General features: G+C 42.1%; 1 protein-coding gene across 1 annotated transcript in view; it reads left to right on the top strand.

Annotated features, from left to right (window-relative positions):
* The first annotated feature begins 837 nt into the window (after positions 1-837).
* Positions 838-21,082, top strand: part of LOC124594882 (cytochrome P450 9e2-like) — a 43,510-nt gene continuing 23,265 nt past the window's right edge. Inside the window, exons 1-2 of the mRNA XM_047133354.1 lie at positions 838-913; positions 10,233-10,626. Of these exons, the coding sequence (XP_046989310.1) occupies positions 10,242-10,626 (385 nt within the window). The 5' untranslated portion in view covers positions 838-913; positions 10,233-10,241. The remainder of the gene's footprint in view (positions 914-10,232; positions 10,627-21,082) is intronic.

The following is a 21,082-nucleotide window of genomic DNA, read 5'->3' as shown; positions in this document are numbered from 1 at the left end:
ATCAACGGGGACAGCTGAAAATGCCTGCTCCGACCGGGACTCGAATCAGGGATCTTCCGCTTACATGGCAGACGCTCTATCCGACATTTTTTTTATCTCTTTTTGTTCTTTACAGTTAGTTGCATTTGTTCGGGGTGGACGTCCCATGACACCTATTCAGGTTCACCGTTCATCTGTTCACTCAGTGTTTTTGTTACACAGAGCAGCTAAACCTCTGACTGAACGCACTGAGCTACCGTGCCGGCTGAACTGAGCCATCGGGGACCACAGAGGGTATTGCGTGTGCAGGGGATTATCTCTGGCGTGTCCGAAAGAACACATACCATGCGTGATGTTGCAGCACTCGAAGAATGAAATTACAATGAAATCCAGACCATTAGCTGTTTACAGCCGTTGATAAATATCAACGGGGACAGTTGAAAATGTGTGCCCCGATCGGGACTCGAACCCGGGATGTCTTCGACGGCTCAGTTGGATAGAGCATTTGCCATATAAGCAGGAGATCCCAGGTTCGAGTGCCGGTCGGAGCACACATGTCCGAAAGAACGGATACATTCATTTAAATTGGGTCTTGTCGGGACAAGAAGATCCATAAACGGTGATGGTCCCGACGTATCATGACGGATGGCAACCCTATGCTAGGTGTGATAACAAGTCGGGATTAACGTATGGACGCCCACGCTGTTCCTTTGACACTTCACATGAACGTACAGCCCGCTGCACGCTCTGTGTTCCATGTTGCAAGTTTGCGCTGCGCGTCGCTCTACGCGCGATTATAACCGTCCTGTGAAGTCACTCCCTCCCCTCTCCGAGGCCCCCACCCCACCCCACCAGGCGGCCGGCCGTAGGCGAGGCTCGATATATCAACAGACGCTGGAAACCGCACGTTGACTCTCATGCAGAGATAGTGAAGGTGAGTGTTCATTTCTATTCGATACTGCGCTGTTAGTATTCGCTATTATTTGTGTTGTAGTAACTCGTAGTTTAAAGTGCTAATTCTATGCTGTGAGTGTACTTCGTTGTCAAGGACATAGAACTGTAAACACTTGCCACTCTCTGCATTCTCTTGTAACATAGTCGGCTATTGGAAATAAGAACACAACAATTAAAACCAAGGATAGGAACAGTCCAAGATACTATTACATCTTTATCATGACTTCAGCGTATAACAGCATATTTTAAGATTTAACAACTAATCACTAAACTCCAATGTCTATTTGCGGAATAAATTTTAATTTCTAAATCTCAAAGATACTCTGCCGCGAAGTATTAGTTTAAAATGAATTTGCTTTAATAGCTCTACGTACTGATTTCTTGTGGTTCCTTTTCTGCCAGATGTTCATGTCTGACATCCTTCACCCTTGAGAACAACTAGAACATTCTTGTTAAGAAGTATAATTCAGTCTTTCAAGCAGACTAGACACGTGTGATTACATTAATTTTTTTTTTTCGAACTTCACGGCTGTCTCTCGTGCCATCAGTCGTTATGCCTAACTTCCTTTCATTTTAATCGTGATATTTCTTTCCTAAACTGTTTACGCATTTTCGAACTTTTTTTCCCCAGCTGCAGGATCGTGCTAGTTGAACCGTTATAAAGTTTTCAGATTACTTGTCGCGTAAAAATGTCTAGTAAGCAAGACTTTTTAATGAATTTACCTCCTTTTTACAGTGGTTTCAGAAAAACATAATGAGAATTAGAAGTTCGCGAGGTCATCACCCTCTCAGCAAGCACAGAAATATTCGTTTTGTAAATAAAAACCGCCTTTTTAAGATGCATTGTATTTTATTTCTCCCAGATGCGTTTAGCCTTTTACTTTAAGGCCCTTCAGTCCGACAGTTCTTCGCGTTTTTGGCTGCCATCTGCTTTTCCTCTCGTCTGGTCACACGCTGCAGGTCACACTGTAACTTGACTTACGAAACGAATTTTTTCCTTCACAATTTTCATATTGTTTGCCCTTATGGCTGCCAGTTCACTATACGAGTATGTCTCATCCTGAGCCCTGCCTCATCCAGAGACATTTACTGATCTTACAGTAGTTGTATCTTTAAATCAAAGTTTTCGATCAAATGTCTGCAGCTAGTGACAGAAGACTAATAGGGACAAACAATAGGAAAATTGTGAAGAAAAAAAAATTCGGAAGTGCGAACTCCAGCATGCGACCAGATGAGAGGAAACGCAAATGTCAACCAAAAACGCGAAGAACTATCCCATTGAAGATGCCTTGAAGTAAAAGCCGAAACGCACCCGGGAGAAATACATTGCAAGAAAAAGCGGTTTATATTTACAAAACAAATATAATGAGAAAGAACTCCATATAAATGGGATATTACATTTTTAAGCAGTTACTACTGTACTGACAAACTGTGCATTTGCTTTAGAAAATCGTATTTTTCAGAATTCGAACATCAAATAACACAAATGATAGGCATTTCTGTTCTTACGTTTGTTGATGTGTTTGTGTTCTCGCTGTCGAGCTCTGATCTCTGATATATTGTATCCTTTTTGTTGATAATAATTATAAACACTTAACTGCGCCATCTTCAGCCCATTAAATTCCTAGTCTCTTCATTAGGAATATTATTCAGTGTGGTCGTAAAAACTGTTATGTCGCGCGGACTGGCCGAGCAGTTTGAGGCGCCGTGTGACGGACTGCGAGGCCCCTCCCGCCGGAGTTCCGAGTCCTCCCTTGGGCATGGGCGTGTGTGTTGCTCTTAGCATAGGTTACTTCAAATAGTGCGTAAGTCTAGGGACCGATGACCTTAGCAGTTTGGTCCCATAGGAATACACCCGCATTTTGAACATTTTGTAAAAACTATTATACCAGTTTGTTTTTCCGTGGAATGAAAATTAGACACTAGAAGTAGTATATGAGTTTTGCAGAATGTGCAGCAAAATAACTGAAGTAGGGAGGATATAATACGAAGAGTGCCAATAGCAAGAAAAGTTTTCTGAAAAATAATCATCTTGAGGTTGAAGCTCTTTTGTCCGCATTTGCTTTAACAATACATATGTTTTTGAATAGGGTCCGCCTTTCTGAAGAAGTTGTATCTGTTAACATTCGACTATAAAGTCGAGTGTTAAGACGCCTTCAATGAAAGTGATGAGATGTAACCTTATGGGAAAGTGAGACATGGTTTGTAAACAGATAAGAAGATAATACAGCATGGAGCAGAGGAAATACTTGTTTTTCACTACTGAATGACTGAAACCTGGTTTTATTAAAAAAATCTTGCAATCAGTAATAGCACTTTTATTGCCGCTTTAAATCTACATAACTTAAATACGTCCAGAAAATAATGTCGCTGAGATAACGTCCTTCTTGCTGGACACAAATCTGGATCCTCTTCTGAAAGTTATGCACGGCACTCTCCAACGTTTCACAACGTTTCATTCGGCACAGCTTCAGTTTCCTGACCATTGTGCGGGGCTTCTTCACGTACATTCTTGATTTCAAGTAGCCCCACTCAAATAATTCACAGATAGATAGATCCGATGAGCGGGGGGGTTGCTTCGTTGGTTGGTCCCATCAGGAGGAGGGGGAAGGAAACCGGCCGTGCACTTTCAAAGGAACCATCGGGGCGTTTTCCTGAAGCGATTTAGGGAAATCACAGAAAATCTAAATCAGGATGCCCGGATGCGAATTTGAAACGTTGTCCTCCAGAATTCCAGTCAGATGAGACTAGGGGCAAAGGAACATCACCTTGTCGTGAAATTTCCTGGGAACATTCCATGGATGATCTCGCCATGAGAGCTGTACCAGCATCCTGTTCTAACAACATTTCTGTCATATTCAGTAGACCTCTTTCAAATTCTGGTCGAAGGAAGTTGCTTAGCATTTCGACGTAGCGCGCTTATGTCACAGTAGCTGCGGTTCCCCCCTCTTGAAAAAAGTAAGGTCCTACAATCCCTGTGTTGGAGATAACGCACAACTGTTGCTTTTGAGCTGTGGACAAGTTTTTAGTATAGTTCCTGTGAGCTCTCGGACACCCAGTACCGACAGTTCTGTACATTGACATACAACCATCCAGATGCAAACGGGCTTCATCAAACACGAATACTGGAACATCTGCAATTCCTAAGAGTAGCTTCCATGCGTCCATTACGCCACAAAATCCTTTGCACTGCTCAAAATCCGTTTCACTTAACTGCTGGACAGTCGCTATTTTGTACAGATGATATCAGAGATCACCATTTAAGTTGCAATATTCAGCGATAGAGCCTATGGCCTAGCAGATCGTTTCGGACTAGCTAGAAATGCCGTTCTCAGTCTGTCTACGTTTTCCGGAATTTGAACTGAACGGGGAAGGCAATGTGGTTTCTTTTTCATCGCAGAACCAGTACTTCTAAAGGCTGCAATCCATCAGAGTATAGTGAAACTGCATCTCGACAACCGACATAAAGCTGTCGACAGAAAGACATTGTTTCTAAATAATTGCTCGACCGCGAACACACGATGCTCTACTCTCCAACGTTCCGTAGGGCTTGAAGCTCCATCGTCTCAGCTGTCTGCCAGCGGTCGATCACGTTCAGTACCCCGCGGAGTACCAGCGGATTAAGGAACGTGCGTTTCCTCTGCTCAGTCCTGCAGGAGCTTCTGAGACGTCGAGCTACAGTAGAATGCAGAACGTTGTGTAGGCATTTCGAATAATTAAATGGTACTGAATCGAACTGGGTCGAAAAGAAATTTCTACGACAACTTGAGCAAAAGAAGGGCTCAGTTGACAGGACACATCCTGAGGCATCACTGAATACTTCGGTAATGAGTTAGTAAAAACTGTAGTGGACCACCAAGGGTGGACTACTGTAGCCATGTCCAAATGGATGTAGGTTGCAGTTGTTATGCAGAGATGGAAAATGAAAAAGAGTCCCTAGGGTGGAGATCATCGTCAAACCAGTCCCTGGACTGAAGACCTCAAGACAACAGTTTCTACGAGGAAATATGCACCAATACTGCAAAAATTACGATTACATGGCAAAAATAAAATTGACACTTTATTTTTGCATTTTTGTTGACTATTGCGTTGTAGTATTTAGCTTATGTTCAGACAACATAACGAACAGGATCGCTACGTGACACTGAGCTAGAAGCAGTTGTAAAACATGCATACAGTGAAGGTTCTACTTGTGATTGTGCAGTGGGATAGGTAGACTATGTGGCACGTGACGTGAGCGTCCGAATATCTCTGCGCTGATGTTCTGCATTGCTGGACACTGGCGCGTGGGCTGCAGCGTCGATCCCCGCTGACCACATCAAATCTTCCTCTGGGAAAGAGGTTTGGGTGGGGTGTGAATAGCACTGCATGACAAAATGGGAAGTTGGTGGATGAAATAAGCAGCGGACCGTCCACCCAAGCCTTGATAGTTGGAAAAGGGAGGGCGGGGAAAACAAATCTTACAGCAGCTGGGGGTCACTCCGCAAGTCCAAGTATTAGCTGCAGACCCCATGTCGACCTGGGATATACTTGTGTCAGCTCTTAGCGTCGTTCTCCTGTTTCAGAGTATTGCTCATTGGAAAAATATTCACCTCCTGAGGCCCACACAATTAATTTGATCTGCTATCTATCAGCTCTCAGGGATGAAATAGTGAAGGCAGCAGACGATCAAGTAGGTAAAAAGACGAGAGCTACTAGAAATCCTTGGGTAACAGAAGAAATATTGAATTTAATTGACGAAAGGAGAAAATATAAAAATGCAGTAAGCGAAGGAGGTAAAAAGGAGTACAAACGTCTCAAATATAAGATCGACAGGAAGAGCAAAATGGCTAAGCAGGGATGGCTAGAGAACAAATGTAAGGATGTGGAGGCTTATTTCACTAGGTGTAGGATAGATACTGCCTACAGGAAAATTAAAGAGACTTTTGGAGAAAAGAGAGCCACTTGTATGAATATCAAAGGCTCAGATGGAAACCCAGTTCTAAGCAAAGAAGGGAAAGCAGAAAGATGGAAGGAGTATATAGAGGGTCTATATAAGGGCGATGTACTTGAGGACAATATTATGGAAATGGAAGAGGATGTAGATGAAGATGAAATTGGAGATACGATACTGCGTGAAGAGTTTGACAGCACTGAAAGACCTGAGTCGAAACAAGGCCCCGGGAGTAGACAACATTCCATTAAAACTACTGACGGCCTTGGGAGAGCCAGTCCAGACAAAATTTACCGTCTGGTGAGGAAGATGTATGAGACAGGTGAAATGCCCTCAGACTTCAAGAAGAATATAATAATTCCAATCCCAAAGAAAGCAGGTGTTGACAGATGTGAAAATTACCGAACTATCAGTTTAATAAGTCACAGCTGCAAAATACTAACGCGAATTCTTTACAGACGAATGGAAAAACTGGTAGTAGCCGACCTCGGGGAAGATCAGTTTGGATTCCGTAGAAATGTTGGAACACGTGAGGCAATACTGACCCTACGACTTATCTTAGAAGCTAGATTAAGAAAAGGCAAACCTACGTTCCTAGCATTTGTAGACTTAGAGAAAGCTTTTGACAATGTTGACTGGAATACTCTCTTTCAAATTCTAAAGGAGGCAGGGGTAAAATACAGGGAGCGAAAGGCTATTTACAATTTGTACAGAAACCAGATGGCAGTTATAAGAGTCGAGGATCATGAAAGGGAAGCAGTGGTTGGGAAGGGAGTCAGACAGGGTTCTAGCCTCTCCATGACGTTATTCAATCTGTATATTGAGCAAGCAGTGCAAGAAACAAAAGAAATATTCGGAGTAGGTATTAAAATCCATGGAGAAGAAATGAAAACTTTGAGGTTCGCCGATGACATTGTAATTCTGTCAGAGACAGCAAAGGAGTTGGAAGAGCAGTTGAACGGAATGGACAGTGTCTTGAAAGGAGGATATAAGATGAACATCAACAAAACCAAACGAGGATAATGGAATGTAGTCGAATTAAGTCGGGTGATGCTGAGGGAATTAGATTAGGAAATGAGACACTTAAAGTAGTAAAGGAATTTTGTTATTCGGGGAGCAAAATAACTGATGGTGGTCGAAGTAGAGAGGATATAAAATGTAGACTGTCAATGGCAAGGAAAGCGTTTCTGAAGAAGAGGAATTTGCTAACATCGAGTATAGATTTAAGTGACAGGAAGTCGTTTCTGAAAGTATTTGTATGGAGTGTAGCCATGTATGGAAGTGAAACATGGACGACAAATAGTTTGGACAAGAAGAGACTAGAAGCTTTCGAATTGTGGTGCTAGAGAAGAATGCTGAAGATTAGATGGGTAGATTACATAACTAATGAGGAGGTATTGAATAGAATTGGGGAGAAGAGGAGTTTGTGGCACAACTTTACAAGAAGAAGGGACCGGTTGGTAGGACATGTTCTGAGGCATCAAGGGATCACAAAGTTAGCATTGGAGTTCAGCGTGGAGGGTAGAAATCGTAGAGGGAGACCAAGAGATGAATACACTAAGCGGATTCAGAAGGATGTAGGTCGCAGTACGTACTGGGAGATGAAGAAGCTTACACAGGATAGAGTAGCATGGAACGCTGTATCAAACCAATCTCAGGACTGAAGACCACAACAACAACAACAACAACAATCTATTATGCTTACATTCGCGGGTTTGTATCCAAACACACACACACACACACACACACACACACACACACACACACACACATTGCACGGTTCAGTTACATTAATGTGACCACGTGTCAAAAGCCTGAGTAGCCACCTTTTGCAGCGCGCACCTATAGGAAGAGTGTTAGTGAGGTTATGGGAGGTGCCAGACAAGGATATGGAGTCACGCCGACTCCATTGCTATAGACAGATGCCCTGAGTTTCTCGGGTCGCTCAGTTTCCGCATTGCGACTGCACTGGTTTCCGCGTCCCCCTGACATGCTTTGTATACCCTCCACTGCTAGTGGTACAACTCCCCGCCTATGAGTGGTTATTGCACATTGACGTCGAACATAGGCGATAACGACATTTATGTGACTGGACTGGGTAAACATAAACAGTAAAGTGTGGAAGAAAGTACGCGTATAAGACATATGTATTTCGTTTCTGGGGCCATTTCGAGATAACGTAAATGTTTTAGTTGCATTCTGCTTCTTACTTTCAGTCAGATTTTAGGGCGTCTTTAGCTCACTGGACTCACAGTTAGGGGGAGTGTGTCCGTGTGTGGTTGTTATGTTGACGAGTTGCGCAACAGATTGATATTACAAATAACCTTTGGCTCCTGCAAGAAACAGTTTCCACCCCACACTACTACAGAAGTCAGACAGACGCTTCTAACATACCAAAAAGAAATGCCTGAAAAACTTTCGGCAATAAATATCTTCTGGGGTCGTCTGCTGTAAGGGAAAGACACAAAAAAATATTCTATTTTCTTACGTAACTAGTTGGGATACTTGGGTACTGGAGTATTGCTAGTTAGTGTAAGAAAAACATTAAACAAATGGAAAATATTATTTATTGCAAAATTTTAGGAAAATCAAATGAAACATTTATTTATAAACTGATACACAAATTTCCAGGTTCTTTTCGGAATAGGTGGATACCTCTTAGTGATAGGAATCCTGTTAATGACATTTATATACAAAGTGGGGGAAAGCTCTTTTATCCCTTTTCTTTCAGAATGTTATTTACTCGGCAGACTGGCTGAGAGCCGCACCTACTCAACCTGAATAATTATCCGATTGAATATTTCTAAGTACGGTCGAGGCTGTCGCATGAGAAATGTAATTGAGTGACGTGAATGAAGTACGTTGTTTCTAATGGAGGAAAGGTGGGGCTCGCCTACGCTGTAGCGCACAATACAGTGAACTGCGACGACTGCTGCCTGCGTCGCTTGCAGCTGAAAAATAAGAAAACTATCTCTTTCTATCTGGATTGACCTTCGCCAGTCGAACTCTCACTACGCCTTGATGAAGTCAAGGACTCCTACCTGCCCCTAGTCTAACTATTGGCGTGGTACACCGGTCAGATAACCAGTCCACCGCGATGCCACTCAATGTTCGCTCACAGGCGCTAATTAATACTCTGTCTGTGTTCACACCGCACATTAAGTGTCGCCACCAACAGAGTGAACAAACGTTTAATCACGAGCGACTCAAAATAGAGTATCACTCCAATTCGCTAGCGACAGAGGTGCTCTCAGTGCAGTGCTGAGTAGAGACTTTGTTCCTCGCTCTCTGCGTACACACACGAGCGCACTCGCTCTCACTACGTGTTCCCACTACAAGAGTGTCACTGGAACGACTTCCCTCCACACAGAAAGCTAAAGGGTATATCATCCGCTGTCTTTTTTCTCACTCCTCCAGCTCATTGCATCAGAAATAGTCCACCAATCAGCATTACTCTTACAAATTGGAGAATGGCTAACCCGACCAATCCGGAAATATATAGCATCTGCATTAGGCGTTTACTGTCCACTTATGAGCACTCTGAAACTGTGCACTAGGTCCATCAAAAATATGCGTATGCTGAGGCTCTCCGAAACAATACAGCGGGTTTTGCTTTTAAGGTGAGTATGCAGGCCATTATCCCTTTTCTCTGGCAAAAAACTGTTTTGGTCCATGGGCGGTCGGCTGGTCGGCGCAGCTGCGTGCTAACCCACCCTCCTACGGGCTTTCCAGTGGGGTGGTTGCGTCTGCCGAGCAAAATCTCCTGTGGCCATCGTGTCTTGCATGTTTGTGTACGCTAGCATCGACTTTTTAATCTCGGTGCGCACTTGCGATTTATTTATTAGAATTGCATATTGATTAAATGGAAATATGTAAAATTGACTCTACCCTATCGATTTTGGGCTGGAATGAAACGTCTTGATACGCAGAATACGATGGTGAGGTCTGAGAATATAAGAAATAAAGGTCAGGAGACCACGCCACGTTACAAGTGGCGTTCAAATCCCCCCACTCCCACCCCTATCCATCCAGGATTAGGTCAGTCAGTAAAGACAAATGCCAGAATGATTAGCTTGACATACTCAATTTCCTTCACTGTTCAAGTCTTATCAGAGCTTCTACTGTTTTGTCTATAACCTAGTCGCCGATGCATCAATAATCCACAGTATCTCTACTTTTTTCCTGACGGCAGTCTCCTATAGTATCTAACCTCTCAAAAATTCCAAATTAGCAATGCCTTTATCGTACTTCCAAGCAGTCGTATCTGACTGAAAAGAAGCAGTCTCTAAATGAACACAATCCTACAACAGTGCTCCTTGCTGGGTGGAGAATGAACAATACGTTAAACAAAATTTTACTTTTGCAGAGGGAAAGAATGGCTGTTGACTGGTGGACGCTGGTGTCGGGCCTGGTGGTGGGTGCCGCGTTGGTGCTGGCCGTGTGGTGGCGCCGCTACTCCACCAAGTTCGCCCGTCAGGGAGTGCCCTACGCGCCCCCGCTGCCCCTGGTGGGCAACATGCTGGACGTGGTGCTGGCCAGGAGGTCAATGCACGATGTCGTCATCGAGCTCTACAACAAGTTCGAGCCTCACGCCTACGGTGGGGGCTACTCGTTCGCAGTGTCCATGGTCATGATCAGGGATCCAGAAATCATCCGCGCCGTTACAGTCAAGGATTTCGACCACTTTACTGATCATGCTGACTTTATAAACAGCGAGAAAGTCAACCCCATCCAACAGCGGATGCTCATCATATTGAAAGGTAAGATTATTCGTCAGTTTATCTAACAACTATTCAGTTGCGTCTGTGTTGTAATTTGTCAGTAGTAGGAATGCTCGAGATAAATTTTTGAGGATAATTTAATAGGACTGCTGCTGAAGCCACTCCATCGATGTCACATGAATACAATGCGTGTTTATTTCTGATTGAAGAGGCGATAGTTGTTTAATCTGGAAGAAAACAACTAAGATCAGGTAATTACGATCCCAAAATATCATCCCTGTGCATTACATACCAACATCTACTATCACGTAATTAAAATTTTTGATGTAGAATGAATGAAGGACCAGAAAATACCGCTTTCGTAGCACATATGCTTGAAGAGTGAAACAGAGCTCAGATCTTTCACGAATGATATTACATCATCTCGTGACGACTGAGGACACTGAAGCGCGGTTGATATCGGCTTCGTTGTAATGTAATCCCCAAAGTTGTGCAGTCCAGCGAATTTTAGCTCCTTGGCTCATGATTCATGTTGGGAGTAAAGTATTTACTGAACCATTGCTTACAATGGGAAATGAGCAGTTTGCTGTACTTTGTGGAGAATAATGCATTTTTGAAGAAAAAAAAAAGCAAGTATCACTAACCTCTAGCACATGGCAAGAACGTAAGATATTTGCCAGTCACAACGACGTTTACCAGGAAAACATGATATCAATTAATACACCAATTAGTCATTATTTAGTCTGTGATAATCAAGACAGTAAAGCGACGGAACCTACAAGTCACTAACGACTATTAAATTGTATTGCTTTTAAAACTGCTGGCAAAATATGTTTACAGAAGTAGATATTCGTCATTAGTATGTTACGAGCAGGTTGTATGGCGTTCTGCAGTTAACATCTCTCTGACACGTTAGTCACGTGGAACTGAAGAAGCAGTCTTACACTTAAGAAACAACAAACAAGGAGCAAAAACATTACACGACGTTCTCAGTACTGTTGATCACTTCAGGCGCTTTTGGGCCTTCAGCCTCGGCAGCTCACCTTCACCTTCACCTTCACGTATTAATAGACAGTGTTGAAACACCTGACAGTCGCTGCTTACCTCCCATGCACTCTGCTGGGGCCTCCACAAATACTCAGAAACATCACCTGAAGATGACGATCAATAGTTTCGTTGTAACGATGCATAGTTTCAGCGACTCCATTAGATGCAACAATCGAAAGCACAGCAACATTCATTTCGTCGGGAGAGCTTTAAATAGTAATACGAGCGCACTAAATTATTATAATTAAATTGAGATTGGTTTTTATATTCAGTAAAGTATTGGTGATTTGTTTGTAATTGACTTGCTCAGCTACTGTAGTGGAATGCATATTCACTGTGTGCTTGCATAATATTCTTGTACTGTAAGCTTCAAACCCATCACTTCCATGTCGTATCATGCTAAATGCAAGACATCCCTGTGGCACAGATCACTGCTCCCAATCAGTGTTACGGCCTGACTACTGTTTGGTAATGATATAACAAGATTCGTCTCATTTAAAAAATGGGATACCAAATTATCAGTGAATCTACGAAGACAGACCAATACCTTTTTCATCAGTAGTGATGGTATTATCGTATTTTCTTATCCCTTTCAACAATAAATGACTATTCTATAGTAACAATGTGATAATTTTTTATGTTTTGCGCTTATTGAATAACACTGAGATTTCTTACCCCCATTCACCTCTGTGACATATGCCAACTGCACTATGTATAAAACGGCAGGAAATAAAAAACTGGAGGGAAATTCAAAGTAATCTGGAGTTTCCGCACTCCTATGATGTAACCCCTATGTATAAAGTGGTGGGAAATTAAAAAATCCAAGATGGTCACTTATAATATTTGCTGAAAATCTAAGATGGTGGACCAGGGGATGCTGGCACAGCTCTGTGAAGTCAGTATTCGAGATAGCTGACCTACAGCTACTGGAGCAGTCATATAATGTCAGAATGCAAGATGGCAGAACTTGGGACACTGGCGCAGCCTGTATGGTGTTCAGATTCTCATCTAACTGGTGCAGCCTCAATGGTTGGTTGGTTACTTGTGCTAACTGTAAGTGTAGAATTCAATCCGAGGTTTCAAATTGTGGGAATTTCAAGAAACTTTGATTTTTCCCTACCACTACAGTTTACTTGCCCATGTTTAAAGTATTGCGAAATCAGCTGTCATAAAATCAAACAATTGTTCCATCCGTCTGATACTACAGTTTAAACAACTTAACCCTACCAATTTACCTCTTGTTGGAAACCCAATAAAATTTCTTCTAAGTTTAAAATGTGAAAATTCAAAATTGACTTGTCCTAAGTTTAAAATGGCGATAAATTAAAAAATCCACCTATTCGAAGTTTAAGGTGATGGATTGCTCATTGGTTGTCACACTTGGAGCACTTGACGTAACTTTAAAACTATATCCACTGTGTGATCAAAAGTATTCGGACACCCACAAAAACCTATGTTTTTCATATTAGTTGCATTGTGCTGCCTCCTACTGCCAGGTACTCCGTATCACCGACCTAAGTAGTCGTTAGACATCGTGAGAGAGCATAATGGGGCGCTCCGCGGAACTCACAGACTTCGAACGTGGTCAGCTGATTGGGAGTCACTTGTGTCATACGTCTGCACACGAGATTTCCAACCGCCTAAACATCCCTAGGTCCACTGTCTCCGATGTGACAGTGAAGTGGAAACGTGAAGAGACACGTACAGCGCAAAAGCGTACAGGCCGACCTCGTCTGTTGACTGACAGAGACCGCAGGCATTTGAAGAGGGACGTAATGTGTAATAGGCAGACATCTATCCAGACCATCACATAGGAATTCCAAATTGCATCAGGCTGTACCGCAAGTACTATGACAGTTAGACGGGAGGTGAGAAAAGTAGGATTTCATGGTTGAGAGGCTCCTCATAAGCCACACATCACGCCGGTAAATGTCAAACGACGACTCGCTTGGTGTAAGGAGAATAAACATTGGACGACTGAATAGTGGAAAAACGTCGTGTGGAGTGACGAATCACGGTACACAATGTGGCGATCCAATGGCAGGGTGTGGATATGGCAAATGCCCAGTTACTTCATCTGCCAGCCTGTGTTTTGCCAACAGTAAAATTCGGAGGCAGTGGTGTTATGGTGTGGTCGTGTTTTTCATGGAGGGGGCTTCCAACCCTTGTTGTTTTGCGTGCCACTATCACAGCACAGGCTTACATTGATGTTTCAAGCACCTTCTTGCTTCCCACTCTGGAACAGCCATTTGGCGACGCTTGCATGTTTCAACACGATCAAGCACCTGGTCATAATGCACCCCCTATGATGGAGTGGTTACACGACAATACCATCCCTGTAATGGACTGGCCTGCACAGAGTCCTGACCTGAATCACATAGAACACCTCTGGGATGGTTTGGAACATCGGCGTCATGCCAGGCCTCACTGACCGACATCGATACCTCTCCTCAGTTCAGCACTCCCTGAAGAATGGGCTGCCATTCACCAAGAAACCTTCCAGCACCTGATTGAACGTATGCCTGCGAGAGCGGAGGCTATCAGAAAGGTTAAGGGTGGGCCAACCCCGTATTGAATTCCAGGATTACTGATGGAGGGCGCCACGTACTTCTAAGACATTTTCAGCCAGGTGTTTGGATACTTTTGATCACATAGTGTATCTCATTGATGCAACCCTGTATGGTTGTCAAACACTCATGCTGTATGTTGCACGATAGGAATAGGAGAGATATGCACTTAACTCTCCAATGCATTTAAACACAGTGGCCTCCATGCCACAGTGAAGCATACTGCAGAAAGATATCAGCCATCTGCAAGCCATCACTACAACATGCAGTATCGAGCTTGAGAGAGGCACTGCTTCGAACCTACGGCGTCCTGGAGCCACTACCACCGCCCTACGATGCATCCGTTCAGGCTGAATTCTGATACTCAACTCAGTGCCAACATCGACTGGTAACTCCATGGTACTTTGTATGACGTCATACAGCGTTTGTGCACTCAGCTGACAGGCAAGAGCCTGCCTGCTCTGTCGTATCTATACCTTTTGTTTGAAATGCAGGTAGACATCTATTGAACACTACAGGTTGTGCGGCATTTCCATCGCAAGCTGTTGTGCTGCATGACCGTACCAAACTGTACGCCAGACCTCCACAACTGAAGCGATTGTTTTCCCCCAAGGCTGCAGCCTCTGCCCCATGGTCTCATTTCTGGCCATATTCACTCAGTACTGCACTGTCAGAGTGTCGATCTCAGGTGTGTTGGGTCATGCGAAACATTCCAACGTGGCACCCCACATAACAGGCGCTACAGTTCTAAGACTCTGATCACGTCTCAGTTTTAGAACTGAGCAGCACCACAATATGTCATTGGATTTCCTGGCCAAGCACTGAGACAAAAGCCGACACAATTTCGCTCACTGCGCCACACAGCATTGCTGTTAAAGCTGTAATTAATGTTGCCTAAAGGGATTCCCGAAACTACTTTTAAGCCCGAACTTTCCTGTACGTTAAGAATGACGTGATGTTCACTACTAACTCCTCAGTCCAATCATAAACCTAGTTTGATATACAGTATTTTATTCACATAGTGACAGCTCTGAGTCGTATTGCACAGTTAACCAGCCTGGACGCTGTTATCTACTGCCTTCTGCGTCTCATAGACGAACAGGGTGAGCTGAGTTCCACACATTGTTTACTGAAGGCATGCTGATATTTTGTCTCTAGAAAGGGCGTAACACGTGTTACAAAATTGCACAACCGATTATTGTTAACGATATAGACCTTTAGTTGTTTGAATCACATGACACAAGTCTTTGGTAGGTTTTGCTGAGTTATATAGCACTAAGCATTTACGAAATTACAGTCAGATTCTAGTGGGCAGTTCCGTAATTTTCGGTCATTCCTATGGAATTCACAGTAACCTCGAAGATTCAGAGAAAGGATCCACAGTGAAATGTATTTCCTGGAGAGCAGTCTTGAGTAGGGATAGGAGAAGCTGCGGGGCAGTGAGAAACAGCTCCTTAACGTTATTTGCGATTAAAGTTCTGCTAAGGGAATGAAGAGCTGATCAATATGAAGCACCATCAGAGCTCTGCCACCTCCAGACAGACAAAAACTGACTCAAACTCGATTACTTACTATTACTGCTGTTGTTGTTATTCTTTCATTCATTTCTTACAGGCCGTCCTCGGACCACGTTATTTCAGTTGTCTTGTTTTTACGTGTTCCAGTTTCGCCCAGAGCTCCCGCTTTCGTTCTCGGTGTTGCTGCTTCCTCTCCTGCGTCCAAGCACTTCCTGTTTTTAGATTTGGCTTTTCTTGGTAACCCTGCCACGCCATTAGTTCCTTCTTCATTGGGACACGCTCCAAGATGTAATCATGGGTGATCCCCACCTCTTTAAGATCTTTCTCCACCTCTGTGAACCAGGCCCATTTTGTTTTCTTCCCCTGAAAGTAGGTGATCATACGATTGGTGAGTCTTCCAGGGCTCATTAGGGTCAAATGTCCATAAAACATAATCCTCCTTTTCCGGATGGTGTCGGTTATCTTCTCTGTGTGGGAATACAGTTCATGGTTATGACGTCTTCTATATTCCCCATTTTCCTTGATGGGACCTAAGATCTTTATCAAAATCTTCCTTTCCTTGGCCCCCAGTTTTTCTATTAGGCCTTCTTTATTCATTACTAGGCATTCAGAAGCGAACAAGACCTCCGGACGGATAACACTACAGTAATGCCTTAACTTCGCATCGAAAGATACTGATCTTTCGTTGTAGATGTTTTTGGTTAACTGGAATACATTTCCATTTTGCTCATGCGTGATATGAACGCTTCTTTCTCTGATAACGTGGCTGTTATTCATTCTCCGAGATATTTAAACTTTTCAACTCGCTTAATTTTGCCTTGACCCACTATAAGCTCCCTTGGTGGTGAATTTATGTTTTTTTATAAACTCGGTTTTCTCAGATGAAATTTGGAGGCCAGTTTCTGTGCTGTCTCTCAGGTGAATCCATGTAATCAGAAAAAATTGCAAGGTCATCTGCAAAAGCGAGACAATGATTTCAAGATTTTGTTTCATGTAACCCAGCATGACACCATTTTTAATTGCATGGTTTTCCAGTTCTTTGCGCCACTCACGAATCACCTTCTGGAGGGTACAGTTGAAGAGCAGAGGTGAGAGCCCATCTCATTGCCTCACTCCAGTCTATATTTCAAAACTTCTGATGTTTCTCCTCTAAATTTCACTTTTGAGGTTGTGTTGGTTGATGTTTGCTGGATTATCGCTTTAGTCTTCCTGTCTAGGCCACGTTGTTCTAGAGTTCTGATCAGGGTTTTACGATCAATCCAGTCGTATGCCTTTTTGAAATCCACAAAGGTGACAACAAAATTTTTATTCCTGATCTTCAGGTACCAAAGGATGGATTTGAGATTCATTATCTGTTCGACACATGATCACACCTTCCTGAAACCTCCTTGGTACTCTCCCAGCTGTGGGTGTAGCTGTTCTTCTGTCCTCGTTTTCAGAGCTTCTACAGAATCTTACCACGATAGTTATTTACATCTGTTCTGTCGCCTTTCTTATGAAGAGAATCAATTATAGCAGAATTCCAGCCATGTGGGAGTCTTTCAGTTTCCCAAATGTGGCTGATGATTTCTGTTAGTTTATCTACTACCTTGTTGTTGTAGTTGTGGTCTTCAGTCCTGAGACTGGTTTGATGCAGCTCTCCATGCTACTCTATCCTGTGCAAGCTGCTTCATCTCCCAGTATCTACTGCAGCCTACATCCTTCTGAGTCTGCTTAGTGTATTCATCTCTTGGTCTCCCTCTACGTTTTTTACCCTCCGCGCTCCCTCCAATACTAAATTGGTGATCCTTTGATACCTCAGAATATGTCCCACCAACCGATCCCTTCTTCTAGTCAAGTTGTGCCACAAACTCCTCTTCTCCCCAATTCTATTCAATACCTCCTCATTAGTTATGTGATCTACCCATCTAATCTTCAGCATTCTTCTGTAGCACCACATTTCGAAAGCTTCTATTCTCTTTTTGTCTAAACTACTTATCGTCCACGTTTCACTTCCATACATGGCTACACTCCATACAGAAACGACTTCCTGACACTTAAATCTATACTCGATGTTAACAAATTTCTCTTCTTCAGAAACGCTTTCCCTGCAATTGCCAGTCTACATTTTATATCCAAGCGTCTCATTTCCTAATCTAATACCCTCAGCATCGCCCGATTTAATTCGACTACATTCCATTATCCTCGTTCTGCTTTTGTTGATATTCATCTTATATTCTCCTTTCAAGACACTGTCCATTCCGTTCAACTGCTCTCCCAGCTCCTTTGCTGTCCCTTACAGAATTACAATGTCATTGGTAAACCTCAAAGTTTTAATTTCTTCCCCATGGATTTTAATTCGTACTCCGAGTTTTTCTTTTGTTCCCTTTACTGCTTGCTCAATATACAGATTGAATAACATCGGGGATAGGCTACAACCCTGTCTCACTCCCTTCCCAACCACTGCTTCCCTTTCATACCCCTAGACTCATATAACTGCCATCTGGTTTCTGTACAATTTGTAAATAGCCTTTCGCTCCCTGTATTTTACCCATGCCACCTTCAGAATTTGAAAGAGAGTATTCCAGTCAACATTGTCAAAAGCTTGCTCTAAGTCTACAAATGCTAAAAACGTAGGTTTGCCTTTCCTCAGTCTATTTTCCAAGATAAGTCGTAGGGTCAGTATTGCCTCACGTGTTCCAACATTTCTAAGGAATCCAAACTGATCTTCCCCGAGGTCAGCTTCTACCAGTTTTTCCACTCGTCTGTAAAGAATTCGTGTTAGTATTTTGCAGCTGTGGCTTATTAAACTGATAGTTCGGTAATTTTCACATCTGTCAACCCCTGCTTTCTTTGGGATTGGAATTATTATATTATTCTTGAAGTCTGAAGGTATTTCGCCTGTCTCATACATCTTGCTCACCAGTTGGTAAAATTTTGTCAGGGCTGGCTCTCCCATGGCTGTCAATAGTTCTAATGGAATGTTGTCTACTCCCAGGGCCTTATTTCGACTCAGGTCTTTCAGTGCTACTGCCTTATCTCTTGCATACTTCCAAATCTCAGCAATTATAGAACCTTCACCTGGTGTTATTATTATTATTCTTTGTGTGTTTCACTTATTATATTTCACTCAACAGAACAGCTCCTTTATTATGGCGAGGAATCGCCTGATACATTTGAGCAGCAGCAGAAATCAACTCGGCATGCATACAGACTAGCTGATATACCTGAGCAGGAAACAGAATTGTTTCCAGACTTCATGCTTTCTGTACATCTCATGCCTGCAACAATCATTGAGGCAGTAGCATCACGGAATGCTTCCAATATACTGGACCAAAAACCAAGTCAGTATGCAGAATTGTTTCCCGAATTTGACTTTCCACCATCAGCACTACCTACACAACACATAAAACTGCTAACATTGCCTAATGCACATATCAGTGGTATTTTATTCGATGTAACATAAAAGTTGGATGTGAGTGACAGTAAATGTTTCCATAGGCTTTCTATCTTGGATTTTAAATTTAGTGGACATCTAGGATTCTATACTGAGCACTGAGATACATCTAGAGTGATGTGGAAACCAATTAGGACGTACGAAATATGACAACTGCGAAGGTTGTACATATTAAGTAATGTCTGTGAGCTGTAAATAGATCCAAAAACTCTTAAACTTATTAACATTACAGTAAATCTACCCTGTAGGATACGACTGTGTTACAGCTAAGAGGTCTTCTGTAGCAGCACCAGACATTGAGAAAGTTAAGATTTAGCATCGATTAATAGTCTCAATACGAGCATGATTCGCATGTGAAAGACACAGAACTTGTGTATAACTATAAGGCAGGCGTTTAGTGAATATTATAATGGTGTTATGAGGAAATATGCTACAATTTTCACTGTATTGTGAGATGTTTTGTTACGATTTTTGCGGTGACTCTTATTCGATATACTGAATCTCCTGATTTAAAAGATAGTTTTCTTTTCATCTAATTTGTAATGCAGTGACAACATTAAACTGATTACTGTAATGCAGGGCAATTTTTTACAGTTTTGGTGAAACATATGGTGGGGGGGGGGAGGATTTGCTATACTTTTTTCTGCACCATAGGACAGTTTGTTATAATTCACGATTTAACAATTTCAAATTTTAGGGAAGTCTTGCAACATATGAGGTTTGCAGGGAACATGATGTTAATTTAAAATTTAACCTATTTCATGATACCTCTGTGAGTATATTTGAAAACAGTTTTGCTAAGGAAACAGTGAAATATAATTCTAAGAAACCATGTAAAAAGTCATGGCTTACTAGAGGGTTAAACATACTTTGTAAACAGAAAATGGAAATGTATCTTATAGCTAGGAGGACTAATGATCCTGAAACAGTGAAACATTATAAAAACTACAGCACTGTGTTTAGAAAAGTTATTAAAAAGTCCAGAAGTAAGTGCATTGTGTGCAGATTTGCACATCTGATAATAAAATTAAAGCAATTTGGAATATTGTTAAAAGGGAAAACGGGCAACTGAGGGCACAGGAAGACTGTATTTCTATCCAACTCAATGAAAAGTTTGTTAACATGATATCAAAGATAGAAAACATTTTTAATAATCACTTTTGAAGTCTTGTGGAGGAAATAGGCAGTATATGGAAGAGGCAGTACCTATGTATGATAAAATTGAAATTCAACCCACCTCGCCTACTGAAACCAGAGAAATAATAAATTCACTTAAAAATGAAAGCTCACATGGAGTTGATGGCATTTCCAACAGAGTACTAAAAGCTTGTTCTCAACAAATAAGTAGTATTCCCAGCCACATATGTAGTTACTTACTGAAGCAGAGCATTTTTCCAAATAGACTGAAAAACGATTTTGTTAAACCATTGCAAAAAACAGGGGATAGATCTGATGCTAACAACTACCATCTAATCTAACTTCTGATAGCTTTATCCAAAATTCTTGAGAAAGTAATGTATTCAAAAGTAGCATCACACATTTGTAAAAATGAAGTACTAAAAAAATTTCAGTTTCGTTTTCAGAAAGGATTTTCAACAGAAAATGGTATATACACTTTCAGTGATCAAATATTAAATGCATTGAATACCTGAACATCTCCCATTGAGATATTTTGTGATCACTCAAAGGTTTTTGATAGTGTGAATCATGAAGTTCTTCTAGATACACTTAAGTATTGTGGTACAAGTGGGACAGTGCACAAATGGTTTAATTCATACAAAACTGGAAGAATACAGAAGGTTGAAATTAACAATACAGATAGTCTGCAGAAACCAGCAGAGTCATCTAACTGGGGAGGTGACAAGAATGGTCTCCCACAGGTTTCAGTCTTGGGTCCCTTATGTATCTTAATATATATTACTGACTTT

The sequence above is a fragment of the Schistocerca americana genome, chromosome 2, assembly GCF_021461395.2.
Source record: "Schistocerca americana isolate TAMUIC-IGC-003095 chromosome 2, iqSchAmer2.1, whole genome shotgun sequence".
Classification (NCBI taxonomy): Eukaryota; Metazoa; Arthropoda; class Insecta; order Orthoptera; family Acrididae; genus Schistocerca; species Schistocerca americana.
This window is presented reverse-complemented; position numbering and strand designations above follow the sequence as displayed.